A 20,020-nucleotide genomic window follows, 5' to 3' on the forward strand; every position below is an offset into this window, starting at 1 on the left:
GACCTGAATAAACTTTCTTTTACCTCATGAATTATCATGGAAAAGAATCATGATTGTATAGAATTTTTGTTTTTTCTCTAAACCAAATTTGTGTTAGAATTTCCTGGGTGCTGAGACACAAGATCATTTATGATATAGTTGTCATTTTACATAGGGATCTGAAACAACGTACCTGTCCCTGAGGAATCAAATAGTAATTTTCAGAATCTTAAATGATTTCACCTAAGTCTCTCTTGAAATGTAGAAGTTAGCAGAGTTTTATCTATTGGTCAGGGGATTGATATATTGCAGTAAAACACTGCCCACAGATAATAAAAGACCTTTCCTTGTAGGAGGTTACAAAACATTTTGTAGTGAGAGAATATCTTAGGAGCTCCCTTCAATTGCTGTCTGATCACATTTCAGCCACCCCACCCCTGCTTCCAGAAAGGTAGGCCTGAAAAGGGTGGATGGGGGAACATCATTCAGTTGGGCATAACTCTGCAGTGCAAGGCCGTAGAGAAGCGAGGAAGGACTCCTTGGAAAGAGGAGGGTGGGGGCTTCAAGTTCTCTATTAGGCACCTGGGCCTTTGGGGCCCTTGGAAGGGCCAGACTCACTTTAAGTTGTTGAAGGTTTTATGAGAGCTATTGCAAGGTGCTAGCGCCCTTGGCTCAATGCAGTGTCCTTCCTGGGGACCCACAATTATGAGACTGGTACAGTTGAACAGGGGGGACTCTGAAGTGTATGCGCTTTAAATTTGGCATCACTGACCCATTTGTAAGCGGAGAAACACCCCTTCAAAATTATCAATAACAGGCGGCATAAAGCCCCAGGAGGCTGATACCTGGATACCCTATATTCATCATTTCATATCTCAGGCCCCCTTAGTCCCCTAGGCTATATAGAGGGGTCATAATTTAAAGGAGAGTCCCAGCTCTTTCAGGGTAGCACTGGAATTGTAATAGACCCAGGAGAGCAAGAGATATCGACATTCATATCGTCCTATTACGTCTTAAGGCCTTACCGACAAAACTGCACATGCTAGAGGCATTTTCTTGCTCTTATGGGTCCAAGAGTATCCCAGACTCTGGCTTTGGCCTTAAACTTTATCAGACAATCTCATCTTTCAGGGAACATTGAAAGCTAATCAATAGCCCCTCCAGAATCGGAGAAATCGAGGTTTCAGCCCCCCACCCCTGCTTCCAGAAAGGTAGGCCTGAAAAGGGTGGATGGGGGAACATCATTCAGTTGGGCATAACTTTGCAGTGCAAGGCCGTAGAGAAGTGAGGAAGGACTCCTTGGAAAGAGGAGGGTGGGGGCTTCAAGTTCTCTATTAGGCACCTGGGCCTTTGGGGCCCTTGGAAGGGCCAGACTCACTTTAATTTGTTGAAGGTTTTATGACAGCTATTGCAAGGTGCTAGCGTCCTTGGCTCAATGCAATGCCCTTCCTGGGGACCCACAATTATGAGACTGGTACAGTTGAACAGGGGGGACTCTGAAGTGTATGCGGTTTAAATTCGGCATCACTGACCCATTTGTAAGCGGAGAAACACCCCTTGAATATTATCAATCACAGGCGGCATAAAGCCCCAGGAGGCTTATACCTGGATACCCTATATTCATCATCTCATATCTCAGGCCCCCTTAGTCCTCCAGGCTTTATAGAGGGGTCATAATTTAAAGGAGAGTCCCAGCTCTTTCAGGGTACCACTGGAATTGTAATAGAATCAGGAGAGCAAGAGATATCGACATTCATATCGTCCTATTACGTCTTAAGGCCTTACCGACACAACTGCACATGCTAGAGGCATTTTCTTGCTGTTATGGGTCCAAGAGTATCCCAGACTCTGGCTTTGGCCTTAAACTTTAGCAGACAATCTCAGCTTTCAGGGGACATTGAAAGCTAATCAATAGCCCCTCCAGAATCGGAGAAATCGAGGTTTCAGCCCCCCCACCCCTGCTTCCAGAAAGGTAGGCCTGAAAAGGGTGGATGGGGAAACATCATTCAGTTGGGCATAACTCTGCAGTGCAAGGCCGTAGAGAAGCGAGGAAGGACTCCTTGGAAAGAGGAGGGTGGGGGCTTCAAGTTGTCTATTAGGCACCTGGGCCTTTGGGGCCCTTGGAAGGGCCAGACTCACTTTAAGTTGTTGAAGGTTTTATGAGAGCTATTGCAAGGTGCTAGCGCCCTTGGCTCAATGCACTGTCCTTCCTGGGGACCCACAATTATGAGACTGGTACAGTTGAACAGGGGGGACTCTGAAGTGTATGCGGTTTAAATTTGGCATCACTGACCCATTTGTAAGCGGAGAAACACCCCTTCAAAATTATCAATCACAGGCGGCATAAAGCCCCAGGAGGCTTATACCTGGAAACCCTATATTCATCATCTCATATGTCAGGCCCCCTTAGTCCCCTAGGCTATATAGAGGGGTCATAATTTAAAGGAGAGTCTCAGCTTTTCAGGGTACCACTGGAATTGTAATAGACCCAGAAGAGCAAGAGATATCGACATTCATATCGTCCTATTACGTCCTAAGGCCTTACCGACAAAACTGCACATGCTAGAGGCATTTTCTTGCTCTTGTGGGTCCAAGAGTATCCCAGACTCTGGCTTTGGAATTAACCTTTAGCAGATAATCTCAGCTTTCAGGGGACATTGAAAGCTAATCAATAGCCCCTCCAGAATCGGAGAAACCGAGGTTTCAGCCCCCCACCCCTGCTTCCAGAAAGGTAGGCCTGAAAAGGGTGGATGGGGGAACATCATTCAGTTGGGCATAACTCTGCAGTGCAAGGCCGTAGAGAAGCGAGGAAGGACTCCTTGGAAAGAGGAGGGTGGGGGCTTCAAGTTCTCTATTAGGCACCTGGGCCTTTTGGGGCCCTTGGAAGGGCCAGACTCACTTTAAGTTGTTGAAGGTTTTATGAGAGCTATTGCAAGGTGCTAGCGCCCTTGGCTCAATGCAGTGTCCTTCCTGGGGACCCACAATTATGAGACTGGTACAGTTGAACAGGGGGGACTCTGAAGTGTATGCGGTTTAAATTTGGCATCACTGACCCATTTGTAAGCGGAGAAACACCCCTTGAATATTATCAATCACAGGCGGCATAAAGCCCCAGGAGGCTTATACCTGGATACCCTATATTCATCATCTCATATCTCAGGCCCCCTTAGTCCTCCAGGCTTTATAGAGGGGTCATAATTTAAAGGAGAGTCTCAGCTCTTTCAGGGTACCACTGGAATTGTAATAAACCCAGGAGAGCAAGAGATATCGACATTCATATCGTCCTATTACGTCTTAAGGCCTTACCGACAAAACTGCACATGCTAGAGGCATTTTCTTGCTGTTATGGGTCCAAGAGTATCCCAGACTCTGGCTTTGGCCTTAAACTTTAGCAGACAATCTCAGCTTTCAGGGGACATTGAAAGCTAATCAATAGCCCCTCCAGAATCGGAGAAATCGAGGTTTCAGCCACCCACCCCTGCTTCCAGAAAGGTAGGCCTGAAAAGGGTGGATGGGGGAACATCATTCAGTTGGGCATAACTTTGCAGTGCAAGGCCGTAGAGAAGTGAGGAAGGATTCCTTGGAAAGAGGAGGGTGGGGGCTTCAAGTTCTCTATTAGGCACCTGGCCCTTTGGGGCCCTTGGAAGGGCCAGACTCACTTTAGGTTGTTGAAGGTTTTATGAGAGCTATTGCAAGGTACTAGCGCCCTTGGCTCAATGCAGTGCCCTTCCTGGGGACCCACAATTATGAGACTGGTACAGTTGAACAGGGGGGACTCTGAAGTGTATGCGGTTAAAATTTGGCATCACTGACCCATTTGTAAGCGGAAAAACACCCCTTCAAAATTATCAATCACAGGCGGCATAAAGCCCCAGGAGGCTTATACCTGGATACCCTATATTCATCATCTCATATGTCAGGCCCCCTTAGTCCCCTAGGCTATATAGAGGGGTCATAATTTAAAGGAGAGTCTCAGCTTTTCAGGGTACCACTGGAATTGTAATAGACCCAGGAGAGCAAGAGATATCGACATTCATATTGTCCTATTACGTCCTAAGGCCTTACCGACAAAACTGCACATGCTAGAGGCATTTTCTTGCTCTTATGGGTCCAAGAGTATCCCAGACTCTGGCTTTGGCCTTAACCTTTAGCAGATAATCTCAGCTTTCAGGTGACATTGAAAGCTAATCAATAGCCCCTCTAGAATCGGAGAAATCGAGGTTTCAGCCCTCCCACCCCTGCTTCCAGAAAGGTAGGCCTGAAAAGGGTGGATGGGGAAACATCATTCAGTTGGGCATAACTCTACAGTGCAAGGCCGTAGAGAAGCGAGGAAGGACTCCTTGGAAAGAGGAGGGTGGGGGCTTCAAGTTCTCTATTAGGCACCTGGGCCTTTGGGGCCCTTGGAAGGGCCAGACTCACTTTAAGTTGTTGAAGGTTTTATGAGAGCTATTGCAAGGTGCTAGCGCCCTTGGCTCAATGCAGTGTCCTTCCTGGGGACCCACAATTATGAGACTGGTACAGTTGAACAGGGGGGACTCTGAAGTGTATGCGGTTTAAATTTGGCATCACTGACCCATTTGTAAGCGGAGAAACACCCCTTCAAAATTATCAATCACAGGCGGCATAAAGCCCCAGGAGGCTGATACCTGGATACCCTATATTCATCATTTCATATCTCAGGCCCCCTTAGTCCCCTAGGCTATATAAACTAAGAGAACTGGGTCTCTGTAACAAAACAATATTTAATTATCTAAGAAATTTGAGGAGATTTATTGGTTATAAAACAACAGCCACCAATGTGGCAGCAAATGATCCACCGCTCTTTCAAGCCTGCGTCCATTTTCTCAACGTAACGAATGCAATTTGGAAAAAACTGAGCAAAGGCGTATCAAAGGAAAGGGTCGTCAAAAGGTGAGATCAATAAACATGAATGACATTTAGGTTTTGACTTTATAGTATTCTTGCTACACTAATTTGTGACTTTTCAATTTACTTCATTTTTAATCCACATTTTTCTTATATGATCTGCAGGTTTAACACATTGACGACAGATTCCTTGCAGCCAGAGGACTGCCGCCGGCTACTGGAGGTTGCAAAACCAGAATTTTTGAATTGCATCCATCGTGCTTCTACTGCTAAAACACTAACTGTCAAACATCAGCTCAACATTCTCTACTACCTGGAGGCTTTGCTCATTCTGAAACATCTGCAAAGACCTGGAGTGGTTGCTAATATGACTGTAAGTACTATTGGATGTTGATGACTTAAACTTTAAAATATAAAAGTGGTCTTTAATGTTGATGTTATATCTTCATATTCCTAGGTTGAGGAATGGCACAAGAGGGTTCCTCACAACTTCACATCGGAGGGAACCTCTGAAAAGCTTGTTGTTGTAGGAGTGAAGCATCACAAAACTGCTACACAAGTGGCCACATTCGCACTCACAGAAGAAGAAGAAAGGGTGTGTTATTAGATCAAAGTTACAGATTGAGTTACTATATGGAGAATTCTTGCTGTACTGATTATTAACAGATCTTTATTTTTCCCTAGTGGTTCGACACTTATTACACCAAAGTTCGACCTTCCATGATAAACGAAGATGCACCCGAGGAAACGTTTTTTATATCGACATCGGGATTGAAAATTTACAATGTTTCTGTCTATCTTCGCCGTTTTCATAATCTGTAAGTGCAGTCTGGTAGATAATAGACGTTCGTACAGTACTAATAGTGCAGTTCATGGCAGCAGTAATGTTCTACCTACACTTTACATTGATGATCTTATTATACACAATGTATAAAGTGGTATTACACATCTACATATGTTTAGTTGCACTATATATAACAATACACAATACAACATACTGTCACCAGCTGCTGATCAGAAACCTGCACATTATCTGCCCCAACACATAACACAGCCCTGTACATAGTGACATTAGCACATACCGAGCAGTCCAGTACAGTCCTTGTAACATACTCGGCACATAATCAGTGGATAATTGGCCTCACTGACTGTCCAGCTTGTAGTTATATATATTAGTTTATTATTTGTATTTACTCTGTGTCAGTGTTGCACTCCCTATGTCACTGCCTGCACACCTTTATTTGTTGTAAACACTAATATATCTTTCTATCTAACACTTCTTAGGCATAAGCTGCCAAATGTGACCAGTCAGATGGCTCGGCAGGCCTGTGAGACTTGGACATTAGCTGAGTACTCCGATATTGAGAAGTGTCTCATCTCCAATTATTTGTCACACAGTATTTTGTCTGCAAACAGTCATTACGGGCAGAATACTTTGCATAATATATGTCATGGCTCAATATTGGTGAGAGATATTGGAAAGCGAAGTGACCCAGAGGAGACCAGACCAAGCAGTTCAAGGTGAGTCCCTTCTGTTTCCTGACATCAGTACATTCTCCATGGCTGCACCTTTTATCTCCTGTGTCTAAATCGCGTTTGTTATAATTCACTATTTCTTCCGTCATTTTCACTATACATCTCCGGTTCTGTTTCCAAACAGGGAAGGTCTTCAAGCCTCTGTAGGGACACCGAGGAAAGACGCCTTCCAGAAGCTGCTGGGAGAGTTCCCTGTAACACTCGAGGGACGTGTGCCAAAGTCACGTGACTGCAGACGCATATCACCGTCACATTGGCATTACTGCAGAAAGCAATGGAGAGACCGGCAGCATAAGATCAGAGTAAAGCATGTGATCAGTAAGTATAACTACAGGACATTATCAGATTTGTAGGTGATTAGCTTCAAACAAATGTACATGGTGTTGCACATGTGTGCTTGTCTAACCCATTACAACACGTAATACAAACTAATGTTTAGTTTTTTTTTATTATTCCACAGGAGCCTTTCCTGCAAGGAGACCATCAGTTACCACCTTGACCCAGTACATTCAGGAAAAGAAATGGAAACATAAGGATACTGAGGTCAATCTCCTGGTAGAGGCCTGGAAGCCAAAGTCGATGAAGCACTGGAAAGACTGTAAGGTCCTTGGAGACGATACCCATTTGCAACATTGGAAAGGACTAAAATGTTGCACAGATGCAGAAAGCAGAGTCAGGAGAGTCACAACACGGAGAGTTTTCTTGAAGGGTGAAGTTATCTGTTACTTACATGGGGACAAAATGAGTGGCAGAGAAGGAAGAATAATGAAAACAACTGAAGAGGGCTCTAAGGCCCTTTTTTTTTTTACAAAGACCCTAAAGGCAAATCATGGTGCATCAACACAGCATGTTCATGTCACACAGAGCCTCTGTTACACTTCATGCAGAGAAGTCGCAAGAATTTTAATGTTTTCACATCATACTCTAAGAAATTTGGAGTTCTCCTGGTAGCTGCAAAAGACATTCCTGCTAAGCATGAGCTAAAGTATAGTGTTGAATAATAATAGTGGACATTGGCCAGCTGCCCCATTTGTTCTGATTATTTTGCTCTGTTTGCATATGTTTAACATTTTTATTATCTGTTATTGTTAATAATGTATTAAAAAATAAAGAGATTTTCACCCGAACTGACTTATTCTTTGAGCACATAAACTAAAGTAAAGAATCTTGATATCCCGCAGCTTTTCAGATATTGCAGAGAAACATCACGTTTATTAAAGCTGATATAGTTGTTTAACATACCTGAAAAGATCATATCTGTCCCTGATGAATAATATAATAGGTAAAATAATCATGTACGATTGTAAAAAAAATTCTCTCTAAACCATATTTGTGTTTCAGAATATCCTGGGGTGTTGAGACACAAGATGATTGTTGTCAGTTTACACAGGGAGCTGCACCGTTCTATTCTGTGCTATTCTGTCACCCCCCTTCATGGAGAGTTGTTAGGGTGTCCCCGCATAGGCCTGGACCAGGTATGAGTGTCCAGGTGGGTGAGTTTCTAAAGCACCCTGCCAAGCTGTTGGTAAAGGACTTTGTATAATAAAATAGGGATCTGCACCCTTCCATCACTCTGGCTTTTCACAGATATCTGTGCCAGCATGGCACGATCATGTAATAGGTAAATTTTTGATTTTTATACATAAAATCATATCGAAAGAATTTCTTTGGATGTAAAAGAATTCATATCATTGTATGAATTCATATCTTTGTATGAATTCATATATTTGTAAGAATTCATATCTTTGTATGAATTCATATATTTGTAAGAATTCATATCTTTGTATGAATTCATATATTTGTAAGAATTCATATCTTTGTATGAATTCATATCTTTGTGTCCTTTACCGACAGCTTGGCATGGTGTTTTAGATATGTTTTTTTAGACATAAAATCATATCGAACGAATTTCTAAGGATGTAAAAGAATGCATATCATTGTATGAATTCATATCTTTGTATGAATTCATATATTTGTAAGAATTCATATCTTTGTATGAATTCATATCTTTGTATGTCCTTTACCGACAGCTTGGCATGGTGTTTTAGATATGTTTTTTATACATAAAATCCTATTGCAACAGGATGTAAAAGAATGCATATCATTGTATGAATTCATATCTTTGTATGAATTCATATATTTCTAAGAATTCATATCTTTGTATGAATTCATATCTTTGTATGTCCTTTACCGACAGTGTGAGAGATATACATTTTATGAACTTCTTAAAGTAATGCATTTTGTATAATTACTATTCCCTAATGAACTTTGCCTCACATTCTTATCTTTTCTTCAATATGTCTCTTCTCAAGAATGTGCACATCCAGCAGTTTCAGTACAGGGAGCCCACGACCCCCATTTGAGGCCTACGTGACTGAGATAAGACACCTGCTGTACATCCTGTCTACAAACTGCTGACCTGAACAGGATGCCTTCAGAAACCTTGGATTCCTTATCTTCTTTTGTCTGTGAAACTATGCATAAATAAAGCTACTCTGACTTAGGGCTGGTCAGAATCAGAATCATTTTCAGCCTAAACATCTGAAGTTGTCTGTTTCTCTATCGATCGATACCCACAAGGTATAGCAGCTGGAGTTCAGGAGAAAGGACCCGTTTAGGTCATCTCTGACAGTTTCAGTGGGGACTCGTTGCCGGGATCTCCAATACATCAGACCTCCCGACAACGGGGTTCTCCCTTTCCAGACAGACAGACGTTAATCCAGCGCTGGTGAGCAAAAAGCTTTATTTTTGCTCTTAGAGCTGTCTCTGTGGAGGGGGAATTATCCCAGCTCGAGGGTACTGCAGTCTGATTGACGGAGATCCCTGAACTCTGGCAACAGATACTATTAAGAGTATCAAGGTACTTGTGTGTAATCTGTCTTGTATTGTTACATGTATTGATATATTGTCTTCTCTATGCCATACACCTGATACATCTGTACACATGAATAACACCACAGAACTCAGTCAGATCACACAGTTGACCCTGCAAATAATCTTGATTGTATACGTGATTGTGTTTTTTGATGGATTTTAATGAAAGTAGTTAGGAACATTCAGAAAGGCAGACCAGCTGCAAACTTGTTGTAAAGCAAGACAGGAACAAATAAAAGTTTTCTCATTCAAAATATATTGGACCATAAGGTAATCCCATTATGGGAAATAAAGGGTCCAAGACAGGAAAGAAATCCGAAAAGTACGGGGATCTAGACCCCATAAAGTATATGCGAAAGCATAAAGGCAAGGATTTCACAAAAGGGATGAGAAAACTGTTCAAAGCTGCAGGGGTGTCTGAAAACCGGTATATTAAAGGTTCCATTTTTTAAACAACTAATTAAAGACAATGAGAAAACACTGAAAGAAAAAGGTTATTTTGACAGATGTGTTGCATGGTGTAAAATGTCAGAAGAATTAGAGAATGACAATGATTGCTGTGATATGTTACAGTTAACAAATTTAAGTGACAATGATTAAATAGAAAATGTATCACAAGCTAAATGATATAATGACTAAAACAATGAATCAAGTAGGTTGTGTACTAAAAATGTATGTTTAAATGCTGCGCAGCTGAAGAGTGAGATGTGCCCCTCCCTTATTCTGTGTAAAAGATTTCAGTGTGTTGAGATAAGAAGCACTCTGGGTTTTTTTGTTATCTGACAATGTAACATTGATAAAATGGTTCTTCCAAGTATGTTTCTATTTTTCAATAAGAAAAATATGTCCTGAGTGCTGATTGATATTAGCATGTTGAAGCTAATGTGTATTTAATCTAATGATGGGACTTGTAGTTCCACAGCAGTAGGCTGGAAGATAGCAGTTAATTTTTCTTTCTCTGTATGTGAGTTTTATCTCCTTCTTACTGTGTGTGAGAGAGATCCGTGTTTGTCTGTCTTGACCGTTTTACAAGAGACATGTTTCAAGGTTGAAAAAGCTGTACAGTTGTAAATGTAATGTTTTTGAAGAGATGCAAAAGAAGTTTTAAAGTCTTTGGTCCGTCACAAGACTGTAAATAATGTACATTATCACTATTACTGGTTTCAGAACAAAGTTGGCTGGGGTCCAACAAGCCGTTTCTATATTTGAACAAAGTAATTTTTTTTTTTTTTTGAGAAAAATAGCTTTCTCTTTAATGAAGTTGAGGATTGTGGGAGTGAGCTTTACATGGAGATATATTACAAGCTGTTTTTATCTGTGTAAAATGGCGCTGATAAATGTTCTCAGAAATAAGGAGGGTTTGTTATGCCCATAAAGAAATGTTACGAGATAAAATGTCGTCTGTGAGCGAGAATTGTGAATATATATTTGTACTTTAAACATGGAAATCACAGAATCTGGAAATATGTGTGAATATTTGGTTTACAAAGAGATGATGAGAAAGGAGTGGCTTTGAACACTCGACCAGGTCTCGTCACTTTGACATTCCCTGTTTGTGATATTGGGGACTGCCTTTTTGAGGAAATCAGTTTTTCATTGCATGGAAGGCATAGCGTCACAGTTAAAGCTACAAAGAGAAACTTTTAAGCAAGTGTCGTATTAGCAGCTGTTCAACGTGAATTAATAACAGTTACTGTAATTCCTAGTGAATAAATGTTAATCTTTATGCAAAAGTTTTTTTTCTTCACAGATCTCCAGCAAAAAAAGACCATTTAGGCAATCCAGATTGCATTGATCCAACTTCCAATGAATAGAAGTTGCAATATGTTTTGGTCAACAGCTGAACAAAAAGCAGCTTTTGAGCTGATCAAAGATTTAATCACAAGCGCCCCAGCCCTTGGGCTCCCTAACTATGAACTACCGTTTAACTTGTTCTGCCATGAACAAGAAGGGCACGCTCATGGCGTACTAACACAAGAACATGGGAGTAGACAAAGACCATTGGGGTACTACTCACAAAAATTAGACCCCGTCATAGTGGGAGCCCCAACATGTATAAAAGCAGTAGCAGCAGCCGCTTTATTGCTACAAAAAGTTGCAGACATAGTGCTGGATCACCCTCTCACCATTCAGGTACCACACTCAGTCATGGAAATACTGAATCAAGCTAGAACAAAACACATCTCAGCGGCTAGATTAACTAAATATGAAGTAGCACTACTGACACCCTCAAACGTTACACTAAAAAGATGCACAGTTTTAAATCCAGCAACATTGTTCCCAAGTTGCATGGATATAAAAGAGGGGAGTAACAGTATAAATGCTGCAAACACTGAAGACACAGACAGTAACAGTATAGACGCTGAAGACACAGACAATACAGAGAGTGTTGAGACTGTGACAAAACAGGAAACACAACTCAAAAAAATTTTCTGTGATCATGACTGTCTAGCCTTAATGGATCTGGAAACTAAACCTCCCGGGGATGTTAAAGAGACATCTCTTAGCAACCCTGATTTACTCCTGTTTGTAGATGGGTCTAGGTACTATGAGGAGGGCTCTCCCAAAACAGGTTATGCAGTTACAACAGAAACAGACATTGTACTCCAGCAACCCCTCCCACCAAGTCAATCTGCACAGCAAGCTGAATTAGAAGCACTTATAAGTGCATGTCAGTATGCAGAAGGGAGAACAGCTAACATTTACACTGACTCCAGATATGCCTTTGGGGTTGCACATGACTATCAAAGTATTTGGAAGAACAGACACTTTATGGCCTCCAATGGTAAACCCATTAAAAATGCAGAAATCATTTTGAGGTTGTTTGCTGCATTAGAACTGCCCAAGGAAGTGGTAGTCATAAAGGTAAAAGCACACACCAGAGAGCAGACTATGGAAGTAAGAGGAAACAGACTAGCAGACCAGGCTGCAAGAGCTGCAGCAGACTTACCGCTAGTACAACACTATTTAGTGTCCACAACACCCCCCACCCTCCCTATAGATCTGGAAATGCTGAAAATCCTCCAAAAGCAAGCAGCAGTATCTGAAAGAGAGGAGTGGAAAAAGAGGGGGGCGGAACACATAGAGGGCATATGGGCCACAACAGACAGACACTGTCTCCCTAGAGTCCTTTTTCCTACACTGGCTGCTATAGTGCATGGGCCTTCCCATGTCTCAAAAAAAAAACCGCAATAATTAACACTGTATTCAGACACTGGATCGCGCCAGGCTTCAGCACAGCTGCCAGTAATCTGGTAAAGGCCTGCGCCATCTGTAACACACACAACCCTGGTCATACAGTAACAGTACCTCCCAGGGTGACACCTAAACCCCTCTACCCCTTTCAGCGCATACAGATAGATTACATTCAGCTACCCAAATGTGGAATATATGAATATGTCCTAGTAGCTACTGATCTATTCTCCAGTCTCTTCGGAAGCGTGGGGGATATCCAAAGCCACAGCAAAAAACACAGCCAAGAAGCTGCTATCTGAGGTAGTATGTAGATACGGGGTTCCAGAGGTGATTGAATCAGACAGAGGTACTACTTTTACAGGAGAAGTGATGACATCTATCATGTCAGACTTGGGAATTGCTCAAGCATTCCATACCCCCTACCACCCACAGAGTAGTGGCAAGGTAGAAAGGCTAAATGGCACTCTCAAGCTCAAAATACAGAAAGCCATGAAAAGCACAGGGATGCCCTGGCTGCAATGCCTTCCCCTCGCCCTATACTCAGTCAGGACAACACCTAATAAGAAACACAGGCTAAGCCCCTATGAAATACTGTTTGGGGGGCCGCCAAAGACAGGGTGTTATTTTCCACAATCTCTAGTGAAACACCAAGGTGAACTGACTAGTTATGTGAAAGAACTACAGAAGTCCCTCACTAACATACATTCTCGAGTTTTCTCTTCAATCCCAGATCCAGAGGATTGCACTGGAACACATGCCCTGGTGCCAGGAGATTACGTCTTCGTAAAAAGACACGTGAGGAGGTCTCTGGAACCACGATTTGAGGGGCCATATCAAGTTCTGTTGACTACACCCACTTCCGTGAAACTTGAAGGAAAGGATCCTTGGATCCACGCCAGCCACTGCAAAAAGGCTACGGTGACCCAGGAAAAACCATGAAGGGGAGTAAGGTCCTTTAAAATATTGTTTCAATAAGGGAATAGAATCCAATAGGGCTATAAATGAGTCAATATGGACCCCATATGGCCAAATACGCATTAGTTACCAGAATAAGAGTTTCCCTTTAGGGTCTGTCCCTAAATCACGCTGTCAAGTTATAGTGAATTTCACCCAACCTTATTTATCACACTGTAATTCTGAATGCAACCAAACAGTGAAGATGGAATCCGGAAAAGGTACTATTTTTTTAAAGAGTCAGGAGTGTATAAAATGTCAATATGACAGATATAATCTCACCTGGAACGGCACACTGCCTGCCTTTGACAATGACAGAGCAGAAAATGACACTTCATGTCACTTAGGACAACAGGTATCTACATATTGCCTGTTTTATGATATCCCCTACCTTTTACCAGATGATGTTTATTATGTATGTGGACGCAATGCCTACAGGTGGCTCCCCCCAAATTCAATAGGGGTATGCTACTTGGCCAGATTGGTTCCTGAATTCTATGTCATGACCCATGATGACCTCAGAGGAGTATTCAGGAATAAAAAGGACCATAGGCTTGGAAAAAGGGAAATTAAGACAATAGATACTGAACATATCCCTCTCATAGCAAAGTCCAAAGGGCACAATGTGGGTATTGGATTTGGTAACATCATTTCAATAGGGACATGGGGGTACATGGCAAACTATAATATGATATTAAAGGTTGCAGGACTTTTAGATAACATAACAGAAATTTATGACAAATCCTTTAGGTATGTTGGAAAAGAACTGCAGGCGATGAAAACCCAGTTAATACAACATCAACTTGTATTAGACTACATCACTGCTCAGTCAGGAGGGTACTGTTTGACCCTAGAAACAGAATACGGAACACATTGTTGTAACTTTGTAACAAATGACACTGATAATCCAGAAGAAGTAATAGACAGGTACATGACAGAAGCCAAGGAAATGAAGGAGAAATTCAGGAAAGAGAATTTTGACCCCGATACGGTTAATGATGGCTGGTGGACATCAGCCTTCTCATGGTTAAATCCTAGTAATTGGGGCAAAGGTATTTTCGCATGGATTTCAGGCATTTTAATATGGATAGCTAAGATATTCGCTTTATTGTTGTTGCTATATGTCATTTTTAAACTAAGCTTATGTTTTTTCCAATGCTGTTTGAAAAGGTGCAAAAATGATCTCATTCTGAATAAAAAGTCTCTCAAAAGACATGTAAAGCCCAAACCGGTATCAGATGTTTATCTTGCCCTCTCTGAGCTTTAAGGCTCTTTTGTACTCTTCCCCCCCTCAGTCTTTCCCATTTTCTTTTTTTATTATTTTTAAGAATTAGGTGTACATGAACCATAGACCTGATTGAATGTATCTTTACCATCCTCTAAGGGCCTATCAGAGGTTCCATTGAATTGAATGAAGTAGGTCGGGTGCAGGAGTGCTTCATGCACACCAAAAGGATAGGCAGGGCAATTATAAAAATGATAAAAAGAGGGGTTTATGTGAGAGATATACATTTTATGAACTTCTTAAAGTAATGCATTTTGTATAATTACTATTCCCTAATGAACTTTGCCTCACATTCTTATCTTTTCTTCAATATGTCTCTTCTCAAGAATGTGCACATCCAGCAGTTTCAGTACAGGGAGCCCACGACCCCCATTTGAGGCCTACGTGACTGAGATAAGACACCTGCTGTACATCCTGTCTACAAACTGCTGACCTGAACAGGATGCCTTCAGAAACCTTGGATTCCTTATCTTCTTTTGTCTGTGAAACTATGCATAAATAAAGCTACTCTGACTTAGGGCTGGTCAGAATCAGAATCATTTTCAGCCTAAACATCTGAAGTTGTCTGTTTCTCTATCGATCGATACCCACAAGGTATAGCAGCTGGAGTTCAGGAGAAAGGACCCGTTTAGGTCATCTCTGACAACAGCTTGGCATGGTGTTTTAGATATGTTTTTTATACATAAAATCCTATTGCAACAGGATGTAAAAGAATTCATATCATTGTATGAATTCATATATTTGTATGAATTCATATATTTGTAAGAATTCATATCTTTGTATGAATTCATATCTTTGTATGTCCTTTACCGACAGCTTGGCATGGTGTTTTAGATATGTTTTTTTAGACATAAAATCATATCGAACGAATTTCTAAGGATGTAAAAGAATGCATATCATTGTATGAATTCATATCTTTGTATGAATTCATATATTTGTAAGAATTCATATCTTTGTATGAATTCATATCTTTGTATGTCCTTTACCGACAGCTTGGCATGGTGTTTTAGATATGTTTTTTATACATAAAATCCTATTGCAACAGGATGTAAAAGAATTTATATCATTGTATGAATTCATATCTTTGTATGAATTCATATATTTGTAAGAATTCATATCTTTGTATGAATTCATATCTTTGTATGTCCTTTACCGACAGCTTGGCATGGTGTTTTAGATATGTTTTTTATACATAAAATCCTATTGCAACAGGATGTAAAAGAATTCATATCATTGTATGAATTCATATATTTGTATGAATTCATATATTTGTAAGAATTCATATCTTTGTATGAATTCATATCTTTGTATGTCCTTTACCGACAGCTTGGCATGGTGTTTTAGATATGTTTTTTTAGACATAAAATCATATCGAACGAATTTCTAAGGATGTAAAAGAATGCATATCATTGTATGAATTCATATCTTTGTATGAATTCATATATTTGTAAGAATTCATATCTTTGTATGAATTCATATCTTTGTATGTCCTTTACCGACAGCTTGGCATGGTGTTTTAGATATGTTTTTTATACATAAAATCCTATTGCAACAGGATGTAAAAGAATTTATATCATTGTATGAATTCATATCTTTGTATGAATTCATATATTTGTAAGAATTCATATCTTTGTATGAATTCATATCTTTGTATGTCCTTTACCGACAGCTTGGCATGGTGTTTTAGATATGTTTTTTTAGACATAAAATCATATCGAACGAATTTCTAAGGATGTAAAAGAATGCATATCATTGTATGAATTCATATCTTTGTATGAATTCATATATTTGTAAGAATTCATATCTTTGTATGAATTCATATCTTTGTATGTCCTTTACCGACAGCTTGGCATGGTGTTTTAGATATGTTTTTTATACATAAAATCCTATTGCAACAGGATGTAAAAGAATGCATATCATTGTATGAATTCATATCTTTGTATGAATTCATATATTTGTAAGAATTCATATCTTTGTATGAATTCATATCTTTGTATGTCCTTTACCGACAGCTTGGCATGGTGTTTTAGATATGTTTTTTATACATAAAATCCTATTGCAACAGGATGTAAAAGAATTCATATCATTGTATGAATTCATATCTTTGTATGAATTCATATATTTGTAAGAATTCATATCTTTGTATGAATTCATATCTTTGTGTCCTTTACCGACAGCTTGGCATGGTGTTTTAGATATGTTTTTTATACATAAAATCCTATTGCAACAGGATGTAAAAGAATGCATATCATTGTATGAATTCATATCTTTGTATGAATTCATATATTTGTAAGAATTCATATCTTTGTATGAATTCATATCTTTGTATGTCCTTTACCGACAGCTTGGCATGGTGTTTTAGATATGTTTTTTATACATAAAATCCTATTGCAACAGGATGTAAAAGAATTTATATCATTGTATGAATTCATATCTTTGTATGAATTCATATATTTGTAAGAATTCATATCTTTGTATGAATTCATATCTTTGTATGTCCTTTACCGACAGCTTGGCATGGTGTTTTAGATATGTTTTTTATACATAAAATCCTATTGCAACAGGATGTAAAAGAATGCATATCATTGTATGAATTCATATCTTTGTATGAATTCATATATTTGTAAGAATTCATATCTTTGTATGAATTCATATCTTTGTATGTCCTTTACCGACAGCTTGGCATGGTGTTTTAGATATGTTTTTTATACATAAAATCCTATTGCAACAGGATGTAAAAGAATTCATATCATTGTATGAATTCATATCTTTGTATGAATTCATATATTTGTAAGAATTCATATCTTTGTATGAATTCATATCTTTGTATGTCCTTTACCGACAGCTTGGCATGGTGTTTTAGATATGTTTTTTATACATAAAATCCTATTGCAACAGGATGTAAAAGAATGCATATCATTGTATGAATTCATATCTTTGTATGAATTCATATCTTTGTATGTCCTTTACCGACAGCTTGGCATGGTGTTTTAGATATGTTGTACTTTTTTCCTCACTCACGGCCAAGCTGTCCCGGCCAAGCTGTCGGTTCCCCCCTCCAGGCCAAGCTGTCGGTTCCCCCCTCCAGGCCAAGCTGTCGGTTCCCCCTCCAGGCCAAGCTGTCGGTCCGCAGCCCAGGCCAAGCTGTCCGGGCCAAGCTGTCGGTTTTCGGCCCAGGCCAAGCTGTCGCGGCCAAGCTGTCGGTTGGGACGGGCCAAACTAGGTAAACGTGCCCAGGTACCTCCCAGACCCCGGGGAACCAGCAGGCATGGTCCCCGCAGGCCGGGGGACCCCCGGAGCCTGTGGCCCCCAGGGGCCAAACTCTGGAAAAGCACCCAGGGACCTCCCAGACCCCGTGGAACCAGCAGGCATGGTCCCCGCAGGCCGGGGGACCCCCGGAGCCTGCGGCTCCCGGGGGCCAAACTCTGGAAAAGCGCCCAGGGACTTCCCGAGCCGTCGCCTCGCAGCCCCCGCGAGCACCGCGCCGGACGGGGGCATCCAGGGCGGAAGCCCCGATGAGAACGGATCGGGACGCCGGGGCCGGACCCGGGTTACTAGGTAAACGTGCCCAGGTACCTCCCAGACCCCGGGGAACCAGCAGGCATGGTCCCCGCAGGCCGGGGGACCCCCGGAGCCTGTGGCCCCCAGGGGCCAAACTCTGGAAAAGCACCCAGGGACCTCCCAGACCCCGGGGAACCAGCAGGCATGGTCCCCGCAGGCCGGGGCCTTACCGACAAAACTGCACATGCTAGAGGCATTTTCTTGCTCTTATGGGTCCAAGAGTATCCCAGACTCTGGCTTTGGCCTTAAACTTTAGCAGACAATCCCATCTTTCAGGGAACATTGAAAGCTAATCAATAGCCCCTCCAGAATCGGAGAAATCGAGGTTTCAGCCCCCCACCCCTGCTTCCAGAAAGGTAGGCCTGAAAAGGGTGGATGGGGGAACATCATTCAGTTGGGCATAACTCTGCAGTGCAAGGCCGTAGAGAAGTGAGGAAGGACTCCTTGGAAAGAGGAGGGTGGGGGCTTCAAGTTCTCTATTAGGCACCTGGGCCTTTGGGGCCCTTGGAAGGGCCAGACTCACTTTAATTTGTTGAAGGTTTTATGACAGCTATTGCAAGGTGCTAGCGCCCTTGGCTCAATGCAATGCCCTTCCTGGGGACCCACAATTATGAGACTGGTACAGTTGAACAGGGGGGACTCTGAAGTGTATGCGGTTTAAATTCGGCATCACTGACCCATTTGTAAGCGGAGAAACACCCCTTGAATATTATCAATCACAGGCGGCATAAAGCCCCAGGAGGCTTATACCTGGATACCCTATATTCATCATCTCATATCTCAGGCCCCCTTAGTCCTCCAGGCTTTATAGAGGGGTCATAATTTAAAGGAGAGTCTCAGCTCTTTCAGGGTACCACTGGAATTGTAATAGACCCAGGAGAGCAAGAGATATCGACATTCATATCGTCCTATTACGTCTTAAGGCCTTACCGACAAAACTGCACATGCTAGAGGCATTTTCTTGCTGTTATGGGTCCAAGAGTATCCCAGACTCTGGCTTTGGCCTTAAACTTTAGCAGACAATCCCATCTTTCAGGGAACATTGAAAGCTAATCAATAGCCCCTCCAGAATCGGAGAAATCGAGGTTTCAGCCCCCCACCCCTGCTTCCAGAAAGGTAGGCCTGAAAAGGGTGGATGGGGGAACATCATTCAGTTGGGCATAACTCTGCAGTGCAAGGCCGTAGAGAAGTGAGGAAGGACTCCTTGGAAAGAAGAGGGTGGGGGCTTCAAGTTCTCTATTAGGCACCTGGGCCTTTGGGGCCCTTGGAAGGGCCAGACTCACTTTAATTTGTTGAAGGTTTTATGACAGCTATTGCAAGGTGCTAGCGCCCTTGGCTCAATGCAATGCCCTTCCTGGGGACCCACAATTATGAGACTGGTACAGTTGAACAGGGGGGACTCTGAAGTGTATGCGGTTTAAATTCGGCATCACTGACCCATTTGTAAGCGGAGAAACACCCCTTGAATATTATCAATCACAGGCGGCATAAAGCCCCAGGAGGCTTATACCTGGATACCCTATATTCATCATCTCATATCTCAGGCCCCCTTAGTCCTCCAGGCTTTATAGAGGGGTCATAATTTAAAGGAGAGTCTCAGCTCTTTCAGGGTACCACTGGAATTGTAATAGACCCAGGAGAGGAAGAGATATCGACATTCATATTGTCCTATTACGTCTTAAGGCCTTACCGACAAAACTGCACATGCTAGAGGCATTTTCTAGCTCTTATGGGTCCAAGAGTATTCCAGACTCTGGCTTTGGCCTTAAC

The 20,020-nt window shown here is 41.5% G+C and overlaps 1 protein-coding gene and 1 long non-coding RNA gene across 2 annotated transcripts; both read left to right on the top strand.

The window, feature by feature from the left end:
- Nucleotides 1-4,629: 4,629 nt before the first annotated feature.
- Nucleotides 4,630-7,740, top strand: LOC142112133 (uncharacterized). Its single transcript, XM_075193967.1, has 7 exons — nt 4,630-5,218; nt 5,303-5,440; nt 5,530-5,663; nt 6,130-6,366; nt 6,506-6,699; nt 6,842-7,053; nt 7,723-7,740. The coding sequence occupies exons 1-7, from the start codon at nt 5,000-5,002 to the stop codon at nt 7,738-7,740; spliced, it is 1,152 nt and encodes a 383-aa protein (XP_075050068.1). The 5' UTR covers nt 4,630-4,999.
- A 1,291-nt stretch (nt 7,741-9,031) lies between these two features.
- On the top strand, nt 9,032-15,243 carry LOC142112131 (uncharacterized). The gene is made up of 2 exons (XR_012681170.1): nt 9,032-9,241; nt 13,181-15,243. It is a non-coding gene; the product is annotated as an uncharacterized LOC142112131 (long non-coding RNA).
- Nucleotides 15,244-20,020: the final 4,777 nt, after the last annotated feature.

This window comes from Mixophyes fleayi, unplaced genomic scaffold, assembly GCF_038048845.1.
Source record: "Mixophyes fleayi isolate aMixFle1 unplaced genomic scaffold, aMixFle1.hap1 Scaffold_100, whole genome shotgun sequence".
NCBI classification, from domain to species: Eukaryota; Metazoa; Chordata; class Amphibia; order Anura; family Limnodynastidae; genus Mixophyes; species Mixophyes fleayi.